At 34.7% G+C, this 20755-nt stretch overlaps 1 protein-coding gene across 5 annotated transcripts; it reads left to right on the plus strand.

Moving 5' to 3' along the window:
• Nucleotides 1-1096: 1096 nt before the first annotated feature.
• On the plus strand, nt 1097-16243 carry LOC123528737 (uncharacterized). Of its 5 annotated transcripts, none has more exons than XM_045308696.2 (3): nt 1097-1406; nt 8200-8448; nt 13674-16243. In XM_045308696.2, the coding sequence occupies exons 1-3, from the start codon at nt 1315-1317 to the stop codon at nt 15247-15249; spliced, it is 1917 nt and encodes a 638-aa protein (XP_045164631.2). In that variant the 5' UTR covers nt 1097-1314; the 3' UTR covers nt 15250-16243. The 5 variants fall into 5 exon arrangements, with proteins under 5 accessions (XP_045164631.2, XP_045164632.2, XP_045164630.2 ...); XM_045308697.2 differs by lacking the exon at nt 1097-1406 and adding an exon at nt 3980-4193; XM_045308695.2 differs by lacking the exon at nt 1097-1406 and adding an exon at nt 6607-6883.
• Nucleotides 16244-20755: the final 4512 nt, after the last annotated feature.

Below are 20755 nucleotides of genomic sequence, written 5' to 3' on the forward strand. Positions count from 1 at the left end.
TTACGTCGCGCGATAATGGGACTGACAGGTGTTGCATATACAAGCAAAAAGTGCGGGAGTTTACTTAAAAACACTTCAACATTAAGTCAGAAATTCATCCGGCAGCTACGCCCTGTGTTCATGACTGCAATAACTACCCCCGTGTCACTTTCTCACTGTTTTTCATACTGAAGTATAATACAGAGGAAATACACCGGAACGATTTCATTGATGGATATCAATCATAGAAATAATTACAATGGCAAATCTATAGTTTCATTTATTCATTTAGAGGGATGAAAGAAAAAAATTTGAATATACGAAACACATATGAGCCGCGCCATGAGAAAACCAACATAATGGGTTTGCGACCAGCATGGATCCAGACCAGCCTGCGCATCCGCGCAGTCTGGTCAGGATCCATGCTGTTAGCTTTTAAAGCCTATTGGAATTGGAGAAACTGTTAGCGAACAGCATGGATCCTGACCAGACTGCGCGGATGCGCAGGCTGGTCTGGATCCATGCTGGTCGCAAAGCCACTATGTTGGTTTTCACATGGCACGGCTCATATAAATATATACCATCGGTGTTTTCATGACAGTTTATGGACTTTTCATCAGCTGACTACTCAATTGTATTCTACGAAATTTCGGATTTTTCATGGATCCTTAAAGAATTAAAAATATCATTTGTGCTATGTGATTTTTTGTCATTAAATGTACTCGTGAAACATATGAATTAACTCAAAATTTTGTTGAGGCAGGCCGTACGATCTTTTTATATTGTTATTTGGAACAGATAGATATCCATTCTACCTGATACATAGCAAGTATGACCGTGTGTAAATTTGAATAATTATCTAGACTGAATGAAAACGATACTTTTAATTTGAAAACTATGTTTTATTTGAATAAGATGCATGTCAAACATGCTAAGTAAGAAATATGAAACTGCCAAATTACTTGTTTAAACAAATAATATTGTCATATTACTTGTTTAAACAAATGAACTGATTACAGATCGAATCCAAATAGCCACTGGAATAATAGCTTGGTCTAAAGATATGAACAGATTCAGATAACGGGAAGAGTTTAAGATATAATGAGATCTAAGAAAAGAGAAACATCAGTGACTTTTTAACAATCTGTTTAAAAAGAATTTCGGGAAAGTTAAATTTATGGAGGGTCTCAGATAATATCGTTGTGGTAAATGAAATGAAGATTTAAAAACTGCGACTGAGTGTGAGACGGTTAGAGAAGTCTTAGAACCACGGATAAGAATAGCCGGGTATCGTTAATTTATTTGGTGCTTTGTGTGACATACTTTGTGACTAATATGATATCACCTAGAATCATAGAGCATATTCGTGGTGAACCTGACATGGAGATTAGTGTTTGTTCATGTTATCTTATAGACACATCACAAGGGTATGTATACATTAAGATAAAGAAACATCCTTGACATTAGATTTTTGTAACTCATCAGTAGCGAAACACCAATAATATCATGAGAAAGTTTGCTATACTTAACTTTTGCATATATGCACAAACTTGTGGGATTTTAAATTTCATTTAAAAAAATAAGCGTGGTTCTGAAAGTATACTTTTCTTGAAAACTTACCTCATATTTCATGTAAAGTTTACGCTAAAAACAAATGAGCAGCACCATGAGAAAACCAACATAGTGCATTTGCAACCAGCATGGATCCAGACCAGCCTGCGCATCAGGATCCATGCTGTTCGCTTTCAAAGCCTATTGCAATTAGAGAAACCGTTAGCTAACAGCATAGATCCTGACCAGACTGCGCGGATGCACAGGCTCGGGTCTGGATCCATGCTGGTCGCAAATGCATATTTGTTTCTGGTGCGCTCATTATTATGTAGCTGTACGCTCCAAAAAAAAACTATTACTTGTACAAATTCAACTTAGCTTTAGCGAAAAAAAAAAATTATGACATGAGCGAATTCATTTTAGTGAAAGTTGTATATTTATGATAACTTCACTGTGGAAGCTTATGACATCAGACTTGTAGGTTTGGTATGTTGTTCATTGATTGGAAACCGGTTTCAGATTGTGAAATATGAGCTAATTGGATAAATAGGTAATGTTTTGGAATTCAGTGTGCATTTGGCCTGTGTATGCCATTTAACGACTTGAAGGGGTGACGTGTTTTCGAAGAAAAATTGTAAAATCAATGAAAATGAGTCTGCATAAAACTGCTGTTTATGGTGTCTTACATAGAATCACATGTCATCCTTCCGTTTTGTGGGTATGTGACATGGTCAATTCATATAATGTAAGCCTATTAAGAAATACTTTTTTCTCTGACACTGTGCCAGTTTCATTTGAAATGTACAAGAAACCCAAATGCATGAAAAAATACAAGGTTTAGCTTGATACCAACAGTTTCCAAGTTTTTACGACAGTTTCACTACCATAAGACAAAGTGTCAGATTTTGTCAAAAATAGCTGTCGCGACATAATTTTGAAGCAGTTACCCTAAATGCAGCCTTGTTTTGCCCTGTTTTGACATTTTCTACTCTGATATGCATGCAAATTACACATTTAAACTGTTAAATATGTTCACTTTTACCTTTGATGGCCAGAAAATAGCAATCAGTAGCCTATAAATATGCAGTTTTTGAAAAAAATACACTCAAAACAGTGAAAATGTGATATTTTTATGTTTTATCCTCAATTTCAACAAAATTGCATTTAATTTGTCATTTTCTATCAAATTCTAATCAAAGTAGCCCATGGCCAGATTTCATTTTTTACCAATGTCATCTTATAAAATTAGCCTATTTCCAATGACTACAGCACACATCAGGACCCATTTTAAATGTCTGTAACTTACATTTTCTTGAAGAATATTGTCAGTGCTAACTAAAAATCAATAGAAAAGTGGGGGTCATGTTTGATGCAAGAAAAATAATTTCAGTCAAACACACAAACTGCAAAATCAGCTAAAAAATGAGATCCCAAATTATACTGGTGGTGTATGATCTACGTTTCCATGAAAAATTTTGTCATGTTGTTATTCATTTTGAAAATGCTACCTACATGTCAAGCATAGATCTGTCATGTGATTTTAGCAAAAAAAAAATGCAAAGAAAATAAGGAAAATAGCTCTATAGAGCAAAAAAAAAAAAACTGAGGACTATTTGTATCCGCCATTATACGACTACCATTTTTTTTTTCGCGCCATTTTTCTATTTAGTTTCTGTATGCCTTAACAAATAACTAGCAGTGTCAGACCTGTACAGAACTTCATGCTTAATTGTAGATAACCTTGTTAGTAAACGTTTCAATGTCATAAAGAATTGTCTACCTTGTTTGAATATAAGCCTTATTTATCATGAGAAGCCGCCGTTCTTGGCTGCCGTTCTTTTGAATCTATGATCCTTATTCAGTAATCGAGATAACCAAACAAAGGAAGTATTACTACAACAATAACACATTTTAATTTTGAAAGTTTCAAAAACAGATTTCTAGAGAGTAAACACTCCTCTTTGTAAAATGAAAGAATTGCAAACACTCACGATATGTTAAAATTAAATCATTTAACATTTCTAGCTATCCCTTTCACAAATACGAGAAATAAAACTTTGAACCTAAACTATGCGTGTTTTCGAGAAGAGAAAAAATGGCAAACTTGAGTTATTGCATGGATTTAATTTCCGGTTCTGGGAGTTTATTAGACGTGATAATTGCTAGGCGTGAGAAAAAAATAAAAATTAATGTTTAAGTTCACTGCACTTTTACAGAAATTTAAAGTAGAAAACAAGAATGTAATGAAAGACGTTTAATATTGACAAAGATTTTTAAACTTTTGAAATCAACATAGTTTGGAATCAAGCGGGTCAGTGAGCAGTTTGCCCGATTATTTATGTCAAAGGGTTTCGAATTTCAAAATCTCACATTCTTTATTGTTTTAAAAGTGACACATTTCACTGATTTTGACGACCAGTTTTTTTTTTGTTTTAAAGAAACCATAATGTTTATCTCAAAACAAATCAATGAAAACACGACCATGTAGCAATGGACTCTATATAGATCTAACGCCAGTAAACTTGATTTCCTAATGAAACTGAATCTAATAAGCAATTAAGGAGAAATTACCTACAAAACAGAGTGATAAAATTTGTGGAGACTTGAAGCATGTCTGAACGTCTGAAACGGTCTGTCGGAGCCATATGTATCTGCTGTAATATGTAAGTTTGTTTTCCTCATTTCAAACTTTATAAATATACTTAAATATGTGATAATATCTAATATATATGCAGTTCATACACTGACACTTTTTTGTTGAAGTCGACTATCTGACAAGTAAATGTGCAGAAAATATTGAATAAGTAGGTATAAAAATAATATTTTCTTTAGTCTTATACAATATATTGAGATGTCAAAGCGGCATTCACTGAATACGTTAACATAGAATATCTGGTTACTTGACATTCTTTCACTTCAGCGTTCTCGTGTCCATATTCAAATTTGAAAATTAAAACAAGTAATTTAAGATATAAGATGGTAAGATGACATAAATCACAAGTTTGTACCTTTCAGAACTGATAATACTTCATTCTCTAATCTGCCTTACTTGGGACATATCTCAGTTAACTATAAGGAGAGGTATAGAGATAAAGGCGTCGGCTGCGCAACCTGAAAGATCTGAATGGAATCACGAGTATGGATCGACTTACTCGTATGACGCCTCCTACGTTTTTTAGTATATCAGTATGTTAAGACTATCCTGAATGGAAGACTGGTCATACTGGCTGTAAACTGGTCGTTAACTTCGTTAAAAATCAACAAAATGTTATGGGCAAGATAAGGAAACCGTCCCTCTTAACCATTTTGAAGGGAAATTAATTATTTTATTAGCTACATGGATATATTTCCAGTCCCACTGTATTCAAAGGTCCCGTATCTGTATATATGGTATGTAGATCAGCTGATCAGTTAGACACCGAGTGAATCAAAAAGTTACGTTCTTTTTGTGCAAATTGTCATCCGAGGGTCAAACAATGTATGAAGAAAAAAAAGTTCCCACTATGAAAGTATATGAGATACGGGTAATTTATAACTAATAACATATAGCATACAAAGAAGACATAATGAGACTTGACAGGGTTATTGTATCTTCTGGGTCCATGAGTTCCAATAGTGTGATATTTCTGGACCGTATCTTTGGGTTTTAAGGTTCAGACACGGTGACAACTTCAGACTTTAAAAACATTATCTTCTGGTTCTGTGAGATTCTATGAGTACAAACGTTGCCACATTTCGAGACTTGAAAATGTAGTTTTGTCAGTTCAGACTCTGTCACAGTTCGAGACTATAAAATATAACGTAGCTTATGGTTCTATGGCTTCGTACATTGTGACATCCCTAGTTTTAAAAAGATAACTATATCTTCTATTTCTGATAGTTCATACACTTTAATATTTCGAGTCTTTAAAAGGGCACGTGTATCTTGTCATTTTTGTGAGCTAACATTGTGACATCTCGAGACTTTGAAAGCTTACTTCCCCTCGTTTGAGTTCAGATATTGTGACATTTTGAGACTTTAAAAAGTAGCTGTATATTCTAGTTCTTCGAGTTCATACATTCAGACGTTGTCACATTTTGAGACTTTACAAGTTTACTGAATCTTATCTTATCTTATCTTAATTCCGACATTGGGACATTTCGAATTTCCTTTCAGTTTAATGAGTTTAGAGACTTAATGACTTCTGTGATTTTTAAATGTATTTTTAATGTCCAGACACAGGGGAAATTGCATGTTTGAATACAAAACGACTTAAAAAAATTAAGAATATACAAAGTACTTTATTTGTTATTAAATTTTAGCTACAAAATTCAAAAAGATAAAAAATGCCGTATCAGTGAACAAAAAATAAGTTACCAGATTTATACATGTTTCAATTACAGTGAAACCTGTGCTTAAAATGACCATCTACTTGAAAGACCATGTGTTCAATTTTCGATTTTACGTCTGCAGTGTACTCCAACGTTTGAATAAAGACCTACAAATTACGACATCTTGACTGTATTTTACGACACAATGTATCATACAGTACTCGAGTATTAATTAGAATTAAGTTTATATTATAGAATTATAAATTTGCAAATGATTTTCCAGTGGTGATATTATGAAAAGCATTATCTTCATGTAATCTTCCAGTAAAATGCATTCATGAACAATTAGAATAATTTAAAACCAGAATTTTTTATCTGTCCCTACTCCTCAAACACATCTATAATATTTCAACAAGCTGTATTTTCGAATGTAACGCTATCTCACAACACATTAAAATCGCCAATTAGCAGATTTTTATCAAAATGTTCACGCACTTATTAAACTAAAATGCGACTGAAAAAAGATCAGCTCATAGATGTGCAGTATTGACTAAAAAAGATAAGTTTGTATTAAAACAAATGAATACTGATTTACTATAAATTTCGGATAGTCGTAATAATTGTTGTATTGCCAAAAAGATCAAATTATTAAAATCATTGATAAAAAGCCCTTCTCTATATCTGTAACCTTTTAAAATGAATCTTTTAATGCGATTACATGTACTTAAGAGCATTTCTGTATGTTTAAATGCTTGACTATGTGACTATACGGTACAGGATTGTGTCCGAAAATGGACGTTTGACACACTTTGAATGTAATTTGCGTCCTGGATTAGAAAAATACCGCTTAATGTGTCTTCATGAAATAGGATTATAAAATGTTCAGTTGATGTCTGTCACTTTTTCTGTGATGGAATAACACAGGAAGGATCCCAAAGTCTCTGCAAATGTGTTCATTTTCTGATGACGGAAATATGTGTTACCCTACCCGGGAAAACAGTATTGACGATTTCCTTGCGGAAATGGTTGAATTACTTAACTGGTGAGTTGTTTTAGACTGAATCACTAGATGCGTCCAAATTGTCCGTTAACTCAGTTGTTGAGTGCTTTAATCTTCAATATGCAGAAATGACTTCTGATGGTCTGCTAGTTTATACGATTTTCTCAGCTGGTTGGTGTTTAGTCTATGTCTAGGTCATGGAAATGTTCGAGTTCCTCATTTTTAATGTATCAGTCTGTTCCCTCCCGGACATGTTCGAGCTGCTCAGCTGGTTAGTTTTCAGTCAGTCATTGAAGTGGTCAAGTTAGTCAATTAGCGTGGTTGTATACCGGTGTTAACATTCATACAAGAGAGACGACACAGACTTCGAATTTATCTATCAAGAGAAAAGTATTCAGTCCTAAATATACGACCTTCCTTCCCAAGAGAAAGATATCGGGTTGTAATTATTCGAACTACATAAAAATATTGTTTTAGAGTGTAATCTGTTGATTCTGTGCCGTAAAAGTTGTATTTATGCCAGAAATATTTATGCGTATGATATTTTTAAAGTTTCACATGCTCAGGCAAGACTGTTTCCAAATCAAAAACAAAAGAATTTAAAATCATAGTGACACAAAACATCAAAAAAGTGTAAAAAGAGAATGAAATTCAGTAATTATTCACTGCATACGGTAGCCACCGGTCATTGATATGCAGTTTGTTGTGTATCTGTCAATCAAAGCAAACTTTCATTTGGCCTGTCAAAATCTAATCTTGCGTATATGAAATGGCTATGTACACGTGGCAATATCAATTATAAATATTTTATAAAATTTAATTCGTTTGAAAAAAAAATTGTGCAACGCTTATCTATTAGATAAAATAAAAACGAATTAATGACAAAATTTAACAAAAATAGAAATGAATAAATAAAAGAAATGTTTCAATTGAAGGGTTTTAAGTCAAATTAGCGAGAGTTACAATCGGCCGGGAGTGTTGGCGTACTCCTGTAATCCAGCTACTTGGAGGCCGGGATCTGAGGACGGTTTGAGGGTGGGAGCCCTGCTGTCAGCCTGTCAGTGTCGATCGGGCGTCCGCACTAAGCCCGGCATCAATATGGGACACTCGGGGGAGCCTGGGTGCTCCAGGTTGTCTAAGGAGGAACGTATCGGCCCAGGGTGGAAACACAGCAGGCAAAAGTTCCCGTGTTGGACAGTAGTGGGATAGCGCACGTGAATTGGCAACTGACAGTAGCCTGTCCAATATAACTGGACTCGATCCTTTTGCTAAATCTATTCGGGAGAAAATGTTTTATTTCATTTATTTTTTGTTGTAGTTTGTTTTATTTTTCTTGATTTTGTTTGTCTATTTTTCAGCCATGATCGCGGTATCAGGACAATGAGTGATCCAGAATGGCTGGAAGTCATAGGTCATCCTACAATACCGCACGTGCAGTCACTTCGAGCGCCTCCTGCCCAGGTGGCACACCACCCAAACAAAGAGCAGCTCATCGGTTTGACCAACAAGAACGCATCGAAACGCTACCTAGAGAAACTACAGAAGGAACGAGAACGGAACCAAGAAGTTCTTGCTGAATGTGTTGACAACTTGCCAATAGTTATTCGGTTTGTTTCTTTTTAACCCTTACCCTGCTAAATTTCTATAAAGAACTTTTCAATTTAGACAGTGCCATTAACAGTTAAAAGGGGTGCTTACCAAACTGTGACGATACTGACTGAATGGCGAACAGTGTAGATCATGATCAGCCTGTACATCCGTGCAGTCTGATCAAGATCTGCACTGGTTGCAAAGGCAGAATCAGTTGTGTACAGCTTGATAAGGGTTAACTATAAAGTGGTTGGGATTTCAAGACGTGCAAGCCTACTGTTAGAAAACCCTTAAGCGTCCTGGTGCTAGCTTCATGTAAGTATTCAGAATTAAGTTTTACAAGCCTGTACATTTTGAATGAATTGTGTCTGGATTTTGACATCTCACGCTTGTTGAAACGATAAAAGAAATCCTACACTATACCCATGCAATACCCTGTCTTGTTAAAAAGTGAAAAATGCCCAAGACCTCGAGATATTGCCGCACTATATCCGAGTGTAATGATTTACAAACTTTTAAGGACATAAATTGCATTCCTCACCCATCATCCCCACCAACCACAACATAGACTGTAAAATGAAACGAATTTAAAATTAGGTAGAGGATTGTTTTTATGTTAAAAAAAAAAATAGTGTCGATGTTTTGCGCATTGAACAACCGTAAGAATCAAATATTTTTACTGGATGTAAACCAGCGTGCGATGGAAAATGTTATGCAAACAGCAATGTACATGTTATCTATCATTATAATACATTAGTCCAAAGAACTAAATAAGTAAATTGAAACCAATGGCAGTGCAACCTCTGTAGAGCAACACCATTTGGGAGATAAAAATATTGACCGTTATGTAGAGGTTGTTGTTCTGGAGAGGTAAATTTGATAGTATATTTTATCTTAGGGAATTTTTGATGATGCTGTTATAGAGAAGTTTTTGCTTAAGAGATGGCCACTCTTGAGAGGTTGTACTGTAAATATTATTTCTTCCATATCAATTTTCGCATACTTGAAACAATTAGATCTTTAATATGTAGTTTACTTTCACCTAATGTTTTTAAGTTAAACGCTAGCATTTCTTCTCCTTTTTGATAATGTTTTCCTTGCTTTTATTATTATTTATTATTATTATTATTATTATTATTATTATTGAAGGATAGTTGCATATATATTGGCTTTGTAGGGAACTCGCATTAAATGAAATCTTATTAAGGTATAAAAATATTGATATTTTTCTCAAAAAATCCTTTCATGTCAACAAAGTGACAAATAAAAAAATAAAAAATTAGATTACACACATACACGTACCTCTCTAGTTTTAATGTGTACATGTACTGCATGCATACGTGTAGTGAAAAAAGTAAGTACTCAAAGATCCAAATGATCAATTGGTTGGCTTACATCACGGAAATGTTTGTTAACACAGTTTAGGTTTTACAGGCACGTACTACACACGTGAGTACGTCTAACTTTTGCCAAAGTTGCAACGTTGCAACGCACATGCGGTTTCTAAAGTAAAGGCGCTTGTCAAAATGTACATGATAAAAATGCGTACACGTACAGGCGTACAGGTACTCATGCAATCACAAAGCCTCAGTCCCTTTTATATTTTATATACATTAGCTTAGTCAATATGTTTTTCGTATAAAAGCCGCTACCATTTAACGTAAAAACGCCAGGGCCTTTAACATGATATTGTCCGCATGACCAATTATATCTTAAGTGTTTTAACAAAATTGGAATTCAATAACTTTTTATAATAACTAATGGTAATTTAAGGCCATTGCTCTTTTAAGTGAACGGTCTAACATGTCAGACCTTTAACACGATTTATCAAGATCCGGTAAATGAAGATGTTTGATAGCCGACAGAAAATCTTTAAGTTTTTCAATAGTTTATTACTTTTTGGCCGTAATTTGCTCAATAAATCAATATATAAGTACTTTATTTTGAAACAATATACTTTCAGCCTATTTTGCAACAATATGTGAAAATAACGTTTAAGGGTTTAATGAAATCCTCAGGAAGCTAAAATCGGTATTTTGCACGTACAACGAGTCAGTTCTAGGTGCGCGATCGGATTGCGAACTTTGCTTTTAAGAATAAATGAGCTTTAAAATGGTTTCTTCTTTTGTTGACAATTTTCAACCCTCATTATTGTCAGATAAGTGCTACTGATTATAAAGTATTCGGATTGTTTATGTGCTCTAGATAAGATTTAAAAAACGGTGTTTTCTGCATGTATGAATAGTTCATTTGTGATAAAGAACTAATGAATGCGATCATGCAACAAGGCGGACATATCATGTAAAGAAAATATCATTAAGAAATACTGATAAAAAGTACATTAGTTTACTAAAAGATTTAAGTGTTCAGTTCGTAGTGTTCCGAAGGAAATAGTGAGAAAATAGTTTCGGATTGAAACATGCATGTCAGAAATAATGAACTTAAACATGGATTTGAGAAATAATGGGAAAAAAATCTGGTAGGAAAAAGTTTTACAGAAATAATGAGAAATAGTTCGAACTGAAAAATAGTGTGTTTGTACACATCAATATCTATTTTTCTCCTCATGAATAATGATAACAAGCAATTTACCAGGCGGATTAATTTTGATACATTTCTAAACAATTCTATTAAAACAGAAATTACTTTTCCTAGTTACATTCCAGTGTGACATGTTTTCTATTGCTATCGTATTTATTTAATATAGTCGGTTTAGATTACTGTATTTGAACAATTTAATAAGCAGTGGATTGGGCACTTCTTTCATAAAATTGAACATTCAAGAGTTAATTTAGGCTGGAATAAATAATTCCATAAGGATTACATTGTAACTTGCAATGTTATAATAATGCGAACGTGTGCAGATCTGAACCGCAAGCGTTGCAAATAAGGTTAATACTTATATGTTAATAAGATTTCAAGGAAAGAACATGTCCATGGATTAAACCTTAAGACAGCCTAAAATATGTGTACTTTAAAAGACAAGATGACATATTTTTGTGAAGTATTGTAACACACTAATAAAAGTATAACTAGATGCATAACGTATGTCAGGAGTTTAAAAAAAACTATCAGCAAGTGACTATCGATATATCATTCATTTTAAAGAGAAAAAGAATGACTTCAAAACTGACACAGTTTAATGAAAATGTTCTCGAGATCAAAGTGTTCTTCTTAAAAAGTCGTCAAAACGGAACAAATTTGGAAGTATAGAATGGACGCCTGACCTATTTCGAAAATGGAATATTCACGTTTTACTACATCTTATTAGGACATTGCAAATAAACTTGGAAATTATGTTCTTTCCTAAAATCCCAACTGGTATAAGGTAATCTTTAATAATTGTACATTTTCATTAACGTTATTGTGTATCTCTTTAATTAAATGGTACCTCAAGATATACAGCATTATTTGTTATTTAGTTAGCTATCATTTGTAAAAAATGTAAAATTAGATTAAGTTCCAGTGAACTGCAAATGATGTATGAATACAAAATAAAACCTTAAACACTTATGTAGTAAGCAACAGAAAACTGGGCTGAATTTAGCTGTCATATCTTTTGATGAATATGGTATGTGGTGTATGATTTTTTATTTTTCATATTATGTTGTTGTCCGTCAACAAAAATAAATGACACCTTAATATATACTGCATTATTTATTATTTAGTAAATCTATTATTTGTAAATAAAAGTAAGAATATATTATTAATTAAGTTTCAGTGAAAGTTTCAGTGAATTTCAAATGCTTTATGTACATTGTGTATTTATAGTCATAAAACCTTTGAACAGGTTTGTAGTAAGCAACAGAAGACTAGGTTAAATTTAGCTGTCATTTTAATAAAATATTAATCTTTTGATGAATATATATCATATTTGGTGCATGATTTTTTATTTTTCGTATATATTGTTATTTGTCAACGCAAATAAAAAATAAGACGTGCATCTAGAAACAGGACCCATTGAGAGTTAAAATAATCTGTAAATCATTTTAAAGAGAAGATTAAATGTCCCAAGTTCAAAGTATAAATTGGTGTCCTTCTTTACGACCAAAGTTTCATAATTATTATCAATTTTTCATATTAGCTTGTTGTAAAATCGTATCATTTTATACATTAATAACACTTAACATAAAGGCGCAAAATGACGGGTTTATCAAGTGTTTGTGCACGTTGGGTGATAAAGAGATCTATTTGTTTAATATTGAAAATAAAGTTCAAGTGACAAGGTTATTGATTTTATGACGACAGGTGCTTGAATGGAACTTAGATCAAGGTGATTCAGTGAAAAAAAGTATTTATTATCTTGTTTCATACTTAAATTACCGTCGATATTCTTTCATTCATTCACGATTGGTAAAAAAATCCCGAGAAACTTCATTAAGGTGAATGTTTTCTTATCGCTCCAAAATTGATCAGGTCTGTCATTAGATGGAGCAAGAAGATAACAGATTGTTATTTGAAAATTTGTAAGCTTTTAAAATTTAATGATGTACTGAAAGTCTTGCCAGGCCCCTTGCTCTGCATCTGTAAATTTCTAAACATCACACCATGAATTTTACAGAGTAGGCTGAATTATACCGACTATAAAAATATATTTGTAAAACCTCTGCACGAATTTGGATACCGCCGGTTCCAGAAGGGCAAGCTCATGCCAGTGACTTTTTGGTAATGTACACGTGGGGAAAATCTCTTGATTTAAGATTTTTGTTTATAAATTCCTTACTATCTGACAGATTTTGATAAAATAAAAAGCGTCCAAGACAGGAAAGCGGGTGTTTTCCTCGCTACAAGGCGTCTGCTAGACATTCTTGATTCTTTTCTCAAACACTTCGCCTAAATGGTACTTCACGGACCAAATGTGTAGGCAATGTACACAATGGACTTTGGGCGCAGTGTTTGAAGACAGGTTACACGTTTTTTCATTCTTCTACGCTTCTTATTTCATCAAAATCCCCCAAGTAACAAGGAAATGCGAACAAAACATGTTACATAAATCGAGCGCTTTTCCATTTGTGAACGATACCGAAAAGTCACAATAAGGGTTGGCCGACCTGAGTTCGAATAAATTCAATAGACAAAAAATTGTCGCGCAGTTTTTTTTTCTGTTTTACAGAAGTCATTGAAACGGCTTTCATTTGAGTGTATCTTAATAAATTTTAATGTGAACTCGTTGCAAACTTAAGTCAGCTGCATATTTTAGTCAAACTTGACAACTTTTTTACATTTATTTTTTACATTCCAGCCAAATGGTCTATCCAGAAAAACCTTCACCCAAGCAACCATGGCGAGTGGGTACAGAAAACTCGGCAAAGTCCAGTGAGAGAAAATTTCGAATAGGAAAACATCATCCTGATAATTTCTGGCACGAAAATATTGAACACTGGGTTCAGTCTGACCATGTAAACCGCACGGGAGATTCAACACGCCAACAACAGCCTCATAATCGAAACGGAAATCAAATAAGTGCTTCCAATGCGCATGAGCGGAAACAGACTTGCTCATCTCATAATTCGGAAACGACGGACAGCGTCGTATTGTCGAAAGAATTCGTGCATCACCAAGGATTCCAGGGAAGTCCCGAAAGCCAATCAACAAACTTAAAATACAAATTTGGTAAAAAGAAGGCAACACATTCTAAAGAAAATCATAATCAACCAAGCACCTTTAAACCGAAAGGATTTGGTAGTTTATATGACGAACTTGAATTTGAAAGACGGTATAAAAAGGTATTTGATCTCAATAAACATATTCATTTCGTCCATTCTAATTATATCAGCGGTCAAAGATTATACAAAAGAAATAAACTTCCTCCTATTGGACATATTCCATCAGTTCAGTCCGACCCGACGGACGGTCGTGATATTTTCGCCATAATGTCTGTACAGCGTTTCAACCATCCGGACGAAACGGACATTCCAATGGCGCCGGCGCACCATCCACATGCTGTCGACGGAATCCCGAGAAGACACCAAGTCAAACGGAACATTGAAATAACTCAAAATATTACGGTTCCTGTCGGTTTCGTTCCCGGAACTATCAAAAGTACGGGTAATTCCCCCTTTGTTGGAGTAAATGGAAATGTTATGCAGAAAGAAGGTGGCTACCGTCTGTCAATGGCATCTGTAGAAGACGACAGCGCCCTTGGAACTTTGACAGAAGAAACAAGCAGACCTGTCGGAGGTGACGACCTCACGTGTTCAGAGAGGTCTGAAAAGACTGTTAAAAGCAAGAGATCAAAACTGTATGTGAATGATGATGTGAAATCGAAAAATATTCACAAGAACCGAGTATCACCTGAAGAAGATCGTGTGAAATCGAAGTCTAGAAATACTGCAAATGACGAACGGCCTATAACAGGACATGAAAACACAGTTGATGAACAAGAACCTTTCAATATATCAGTTCGTGTTGAAATAAAAGCAAAAGATCCGAGCATGAACGGTGGAGATGACCTAGAGAATGAAAGAGCACGCGAGAGAAGACTTCCGAATATTGAACAAGCAGAGTCCTCCGTAAATGACGGCCATGGTCAGCAAACTGAACAGGGTCATGAAAGTACAGATAAAGTTTTGTATCCAACAAGAATTGAAAACGATTTAAGCCCACGTTTGGAAGAAACGGACGATGGTTTGAAAGTAATTAAACCAAAAAATATTGCTATGACCACAAATCAGTATGGCTTTATTACACACAAAGTACAATATCCAGACAGATTTGTTCTTACGGAATCGGTAGTTGAAGAAGATGAAAACGAAGCCGAATTGGAAACTGAAAATAATAAACACGCGCTTGATGAAATGGATCAGACTGCAGAATAGCGGAGAAAATGACGTAGATGTAAGATCCATAGAGGTTAAAGGCACATATTCCGTGTTCCGCACTACCAAGTTTATTGTATATCAAATCATCGCATATTTATCAAATTACAGCTACATGATGCACAGCTAAGTGTTTGAATCTGCCTACGTGTGCAACAATGCTTTTATAGCAACTATCCGCGTGATCAGGGTTTCGGACCGATGGATGTCTTTTCAAAACTGACTAACACATTAACATAAAGGCTATTACAGGATCTTCTTACAGATTTATTTAAACTGTGGGATAGTGGAAAGAGACACAATTCCTCGACCTCACGTTTATCGTTTTATTATATTAAGCAATTTAAGACCATTCATGGACCTTTTGGAAATACAACGTCATGATAACTGTTAAATTAAATTTATTAAGATGAAAAGTGCATTAGCTGATATTGATAAACTGGAGCAGGACCATAATACAAAATCAGGCGTTGATGTTTTAGTAATTTATTACCAAACGACTAAGTGTTGTTGGTGAATAGCCGGACAATGTTTACTTTATGTATGTTATCTTTACAAAGAGTGTCGTCGAAACGTTCCGCCGTCGATAGAGGAGTGTTAACAGTTTGCGCCCCAAAGGGAAATCGGTTAGGTCAAACACGAGCAGTTCTGTCCTCGGTACTGAAAAAAGATCGGTTATAGCCAGTGCGTAAATCATAGTTGTGTTTCCTTTTTAGTACTATCGCATATCACTTGCATCTCAATCCAGGGTACCCACTTCTACTTTCATATCATTTTTCGGAAAAGGATCATTTGTTTATTAAAATGTTGACGATAGGATATTTCATCTTACATAAATTTTCACTCATTCTCATCTTTTTGTCACACTTGTTACCAAACAAAATATATGTTAACTTTTTCATGTTTAATGTTATTTATAATGTTCAAGTGTCTGCACTATGTTAAATGTAATGTTATTCTTGCCTGGTGTTGTGCAATACATTGTCATAAATAACTGTTGTCTTTGAATGCTTTTTACCCTTCCAAAAACGTGTGGAAACGTATTGTGCATTACCGTGTCCATCGTTATTCCCAGTCTAATACTTAGACTTGGAGGTGTTCGATCAGGTTTGAGGAATTTTCAGTTTTCATACAGAGGTCTACTTAAGGAACAAAAAGGCCCATAACATAGGGTTAGATTTCTATTGGAAATGTATATTTTATTACCTTATATGAAATCTTGTAGTTACCTCCCTTAAATGTAGAAGTATTTAAAACTTGGTGTTTTATTTCTTTTGATTTCAATTATAATTTCTAGTTACTGGGATATTTCAACTACCTAAAACAAAAGACAAGTTTTTAAAACACGTGTGGCTTCGGAATTCATCTATTTCCAATATATCTTGGTCGCGCAACCTAGATAGGCAAAACAAAGGTAATAATTTTATAAACTTGCGTTTTTAATTAATTTTGGCAAATATGTACCTGTCAATGCAAATATTTGACACTTTAATACAGTAATACTTATATCTATATTATTCCTTAACATAAATAAATAAAGGATTGCCAAAATAACGCTTTGATGGGCAAAAGGGATAGGAAAATAAAGGTTCAAAAATACTTCCAGGGAAAATCTGACGTGTTTTAAGAACTCGGTGAACACAAACAAGTGGAAATGATCAGCTGCTTAAAATTTTGAACAAACCCATTAGTTAACCAAAATCTAATTCGCCACTTTTAAAAATGCAAAGTTTCTATAACACAATGATATTCCGCTGGAGCTCCTTGCGTATTTTAAACACAAAAATGTAATTCTATACTATGCTCATGTAGAAATAACTCGGTAAATGTAAGATTAAGGATTTTCTATCTGGATATAAAATACATGATTATGTTTTTCTTTCACATTATTTTACTGATCCGGTGTTGTATACTTTTTGAAGAAACAAATCTTTGAAACCAACGGCAGATGTTAGAATAATGTGTCGCATCACAGCACACGTGTTTCGAGGGCAACGTCTGGGCCCATAGTCAACAATGTTTAAAGTCTGAAAGTATTTAAATTGCCGGAACTTTCATTTGACTGAATTTTATGAATTTATCAAATGAAGATTCCAGCAAAGCAATGCATATTTGACAATGCCAGCGCAAGGTGAAAAGTCTAAGATTCAAACTTACATATGATTGACGTATACGGGACCAGTTCTTTGAATCTTTTGAAATGCAACTTATCTCGTGTTTGATGACGTAACGTAGATATCCTCTGGAATGTTTTAGGAATTGGGTCAGTAGATTGCATGGGCATAGAATTGCCATATGCGCACCTCTTTCTCATAGTTTCGAGCCTCCCCTTCACCACAAGACTGGAAATATTGCAACTGCAGCTGGTTTCAAAAAAATGTATACATGCTGTGGCAAATAAATTGCAGTTTGGAGTAAGTAAAATAGGTATAAACTTAGCCCTATTTAAAACCACTATAGCTGCATCGCTGCATTAAATTTAGCCGTATGCAGATAAGGTTGTGTGCGTACAATTTGTATCGTTAAAGTTATCAATGTACAGTGTTAAATAATATATGTTTCATCATTATATATTGTCCTACTCTTCTCAGTTACTTGTCACGCTATGAATGAATGATAGCGAGAAACTGTATATATTCATATGCTATAAAACATTGAATTGAATTAAATTGTGGACCAGTTGTTCATTTTGTGAAACAACTGTATAGGTCTAGCAATAAGAAAATGTTGAAAAACAAGTCTACGTTTTGGAGACGAGACAGCATAATGAGATGAGCCGCGCCATGGGAAAACCAACATAGTGGGTGTGCGACCAGCATGGATCCAGACCAGCCTGCGCATCCGCGCAGTCTGGTCAGACTCCATGCTGTTCGTTTTTTAAAGCCTATTGGAATTGGAGAAACTGTTAGCGAACAGCATGGATCCTGACCAGACTGCGCGGATGCGCAGGCTGGTCTGGATCTATGCTGGTCGCAATGCCACTATGTTGATTTTCTCATGGCACGGCTCATATGTTTTATTAAATACTCGCTTTTATTCTATGTTAATTTACAATGGAACTGGAAACGTCAAAAATAAAATGTTTCCATATTTGACGTCTGAATTTCATATTGGGTACGTGACGTCATTTCCATCTATGTCATTGCATTATTTTTTAATAAGGTCAGTACTGTCAATTTTATTCAGGCTTTTGAACAAATACTTAACATTTATATATTTTTATATATGTAGATACGTATATAGCTTTGCATCGAGAAATATGCACTCGTTCTTTAGCGGAATGTTACTGCGTGTCTTAGGGTTCCTAAAGTTGCGCAATATTTCCACTGCAGAACCCGTGTATATTTCTCGATATATCTCGGTAAAAAGTAAAGAACCTGTATCAATTCAGGTGAAGGTTATAATGCAAAATCATTGGAAGCAAGGTAAGATTGTTCAATCGACTGTAATAGCCACAGCAAACTGATGGACGATGGTTGAACCTTCCGGTGCTTATTTTACTGGGCGAGTTCGCTGATCCGATTGTTAACTACCCTATATGCTGATATCGTCACCTGGTTAAGTCAAGGTGGCGAAACATAGTATAGCCAAATTAAGACAAAATTGGTTTAAGTTACAATTGATGAGATTATGAAAAGGCGATTATTGACCGGCAAATGGATTATTAGCGCTTTGAAAAAAAAATAGGTCAAATAAATCGACGCGGTCGTGCCGATCGATCAGCCGGCGTTTCTAACTGAAATAAATTCTTTTTTCGGTCAAGTTGCTAAAGTATGCTGTGTGGGAGTCCACAGGAAACAAGTGAAGGCTGTCTCCTCTGTATCGAACTATAGATATTTTTAATTAATTATACTGCGCCATCGTAAGAAGTGTTAACTCGTATTGATCATACATGAACGCCCCACAAACGCCAAACTTGTGGCGACATTATGCATTCGTCATAAGCCGGCCAAAATACGGAAAGTAGACTTCTTCCACCACATTGCCTCTAACACTTGAGGTAACCCGTAAAATATGTGCTTCCGACGTGTACTTCACTCTCTACTTCCCCTCAGCCAACACTGCAAAACCAGCTACCAGAGCAAGTGTACACACTCCAAGGCCTCGAGGGCTTCAATGGCTTAAGCGCCGTAGACATTTTGGGTATTTTTGTTTTTAAACCTTGACATTGTACATATACAACTTTGCCGTAATGCTCCGTGTTGCGATCATTTACATCACTGGAAGAACTAGAGAAGTGCTTTACATAACACAATATGCAAGTAGAGTTAAGATTCTTGGCCTTCTACTGACTGAGTTCAAAATAAGTGCATATAAAAATAGGCAAGAAACACCAGTTTCCTAAATAAACGAAAGCTGTCACAGAAGACAGCGCGCTCGACTATTTCGATGCTGGATAGTGAAACCGGGCACATCTGAGGAACCTCGAGCTGTCACTGGAGTGTTTAATGACTCAATGGTGGATGAAGATATTGCACAATAGCTTGAGTCTGTGTCAGAAATGTTAAGTAATAAGAGAGGTAAAGATAAAGTGTATCAAAACACAATGCAAGTGTTATTCAAAGCAAAAAGGGGGCATAATTCATAAAATATTGGTGCAAGAGTTATGCACCTTGTGTCATGTGATGTGGGTGACGTTGAACAACTATTTTAAGTTTGAATCAAATCCATTTAGTAATAACTAAGATATAGTGAAAATGCATCAAAACTTTAACCTGGAATTCTATGTAAAAGGGGGATAATTCATTAAATATTGGTACCAGACTTATGGGCCTTGTGTCATATTATGGAGGAGATGATGTGGAACAACTAATTTCAGTTTGAATCAAATCCATTTAGGAATAACTAAGATAGAGTCACTGGACCTATGCTCGCCCAGGCACATGCTCGCCCATTTTTTAATTTGATGCCAGATTGTGTAATAAAGATGCAAACTTTTATCAGATGTGTTGTTTATTTTTTGTACCCGTTGTGTCCCACTTTCTGTCCTCACTTTTGAAGAGTTTCCGGTTCCGGTCAAGGTCGATAGCAGACGAAAATAAAAAGGAAAGTGAAACCAAAAGTGAAAGTGGCCAAAAAGAAACATGACTTGAAGTAATTTTAAAAAAAAAAAAACATTGGTTAAAAACTGTTGCAAAACTAAAGGTTAAACATAGTATGAACTTTTTATGCAGTTTATTTCAAACTAACAGACCAAATAATGATTTTATATCAGCAAATATTCGTCGACTCCGGGCTGTCAAAATTGTTTTCGAAATGCTGCTTCCAGGGCAAAAACAATTACAGACAATTTTACCATCATCTTTCACATCTAGTTTATTTAAATGTAATTAAAAATATGTTGTTTATGCAATTTTGTGATTCGTCTGCACCCTACTCATAACTTCTGGGTAAGAATGCTGCATCATTAGTTTTTACAGTAAATACGTTTTGATAACTTTTATTGTATAACTATCATGCTTTTTGCGGGAGTAATTATGTTGTTGAGAATAATGATAGATTAGAC

The sequence above is a fragment of the Mercenaria mercenaria genome, chromosome 13, assembly GCF_021730395.1.
Source record: "Mercenaria mercenaria strain notata chromosome 13, MADL_Memer_1, whole genome shotgun sequence".
NCBI lineage: Eukaryota > Metazoa > Mollusca > Bivalvia > Venerida > Veneridae > Mercenaria > Mercenaria mercenaria.

Bases quoted from the DNA above. Each gene is read 5' to 3' on its own strand.
- LOC123528737 (XM_045308695.2), top strand. From the start codon at position 6,789: ATGTGTTCATTTTCTGATGACGGAAATATGTGTTACCCTACCCGGGAA. The intron at 6,884-8,199 runs GTGAGTTGTTTT...TCTATTTTTCAG, and splicing joins ATGGTTGAATTACTTAACTG to CCATGATCGCGGTATCAGGA. The intron at 8,449-13,673 runs GTTTGTTTCTTT...TTTACATTCCAG, and splicing joins AACTTGCCAATAGTTATTCG to CCAAATGGTCTATCCAGAAA.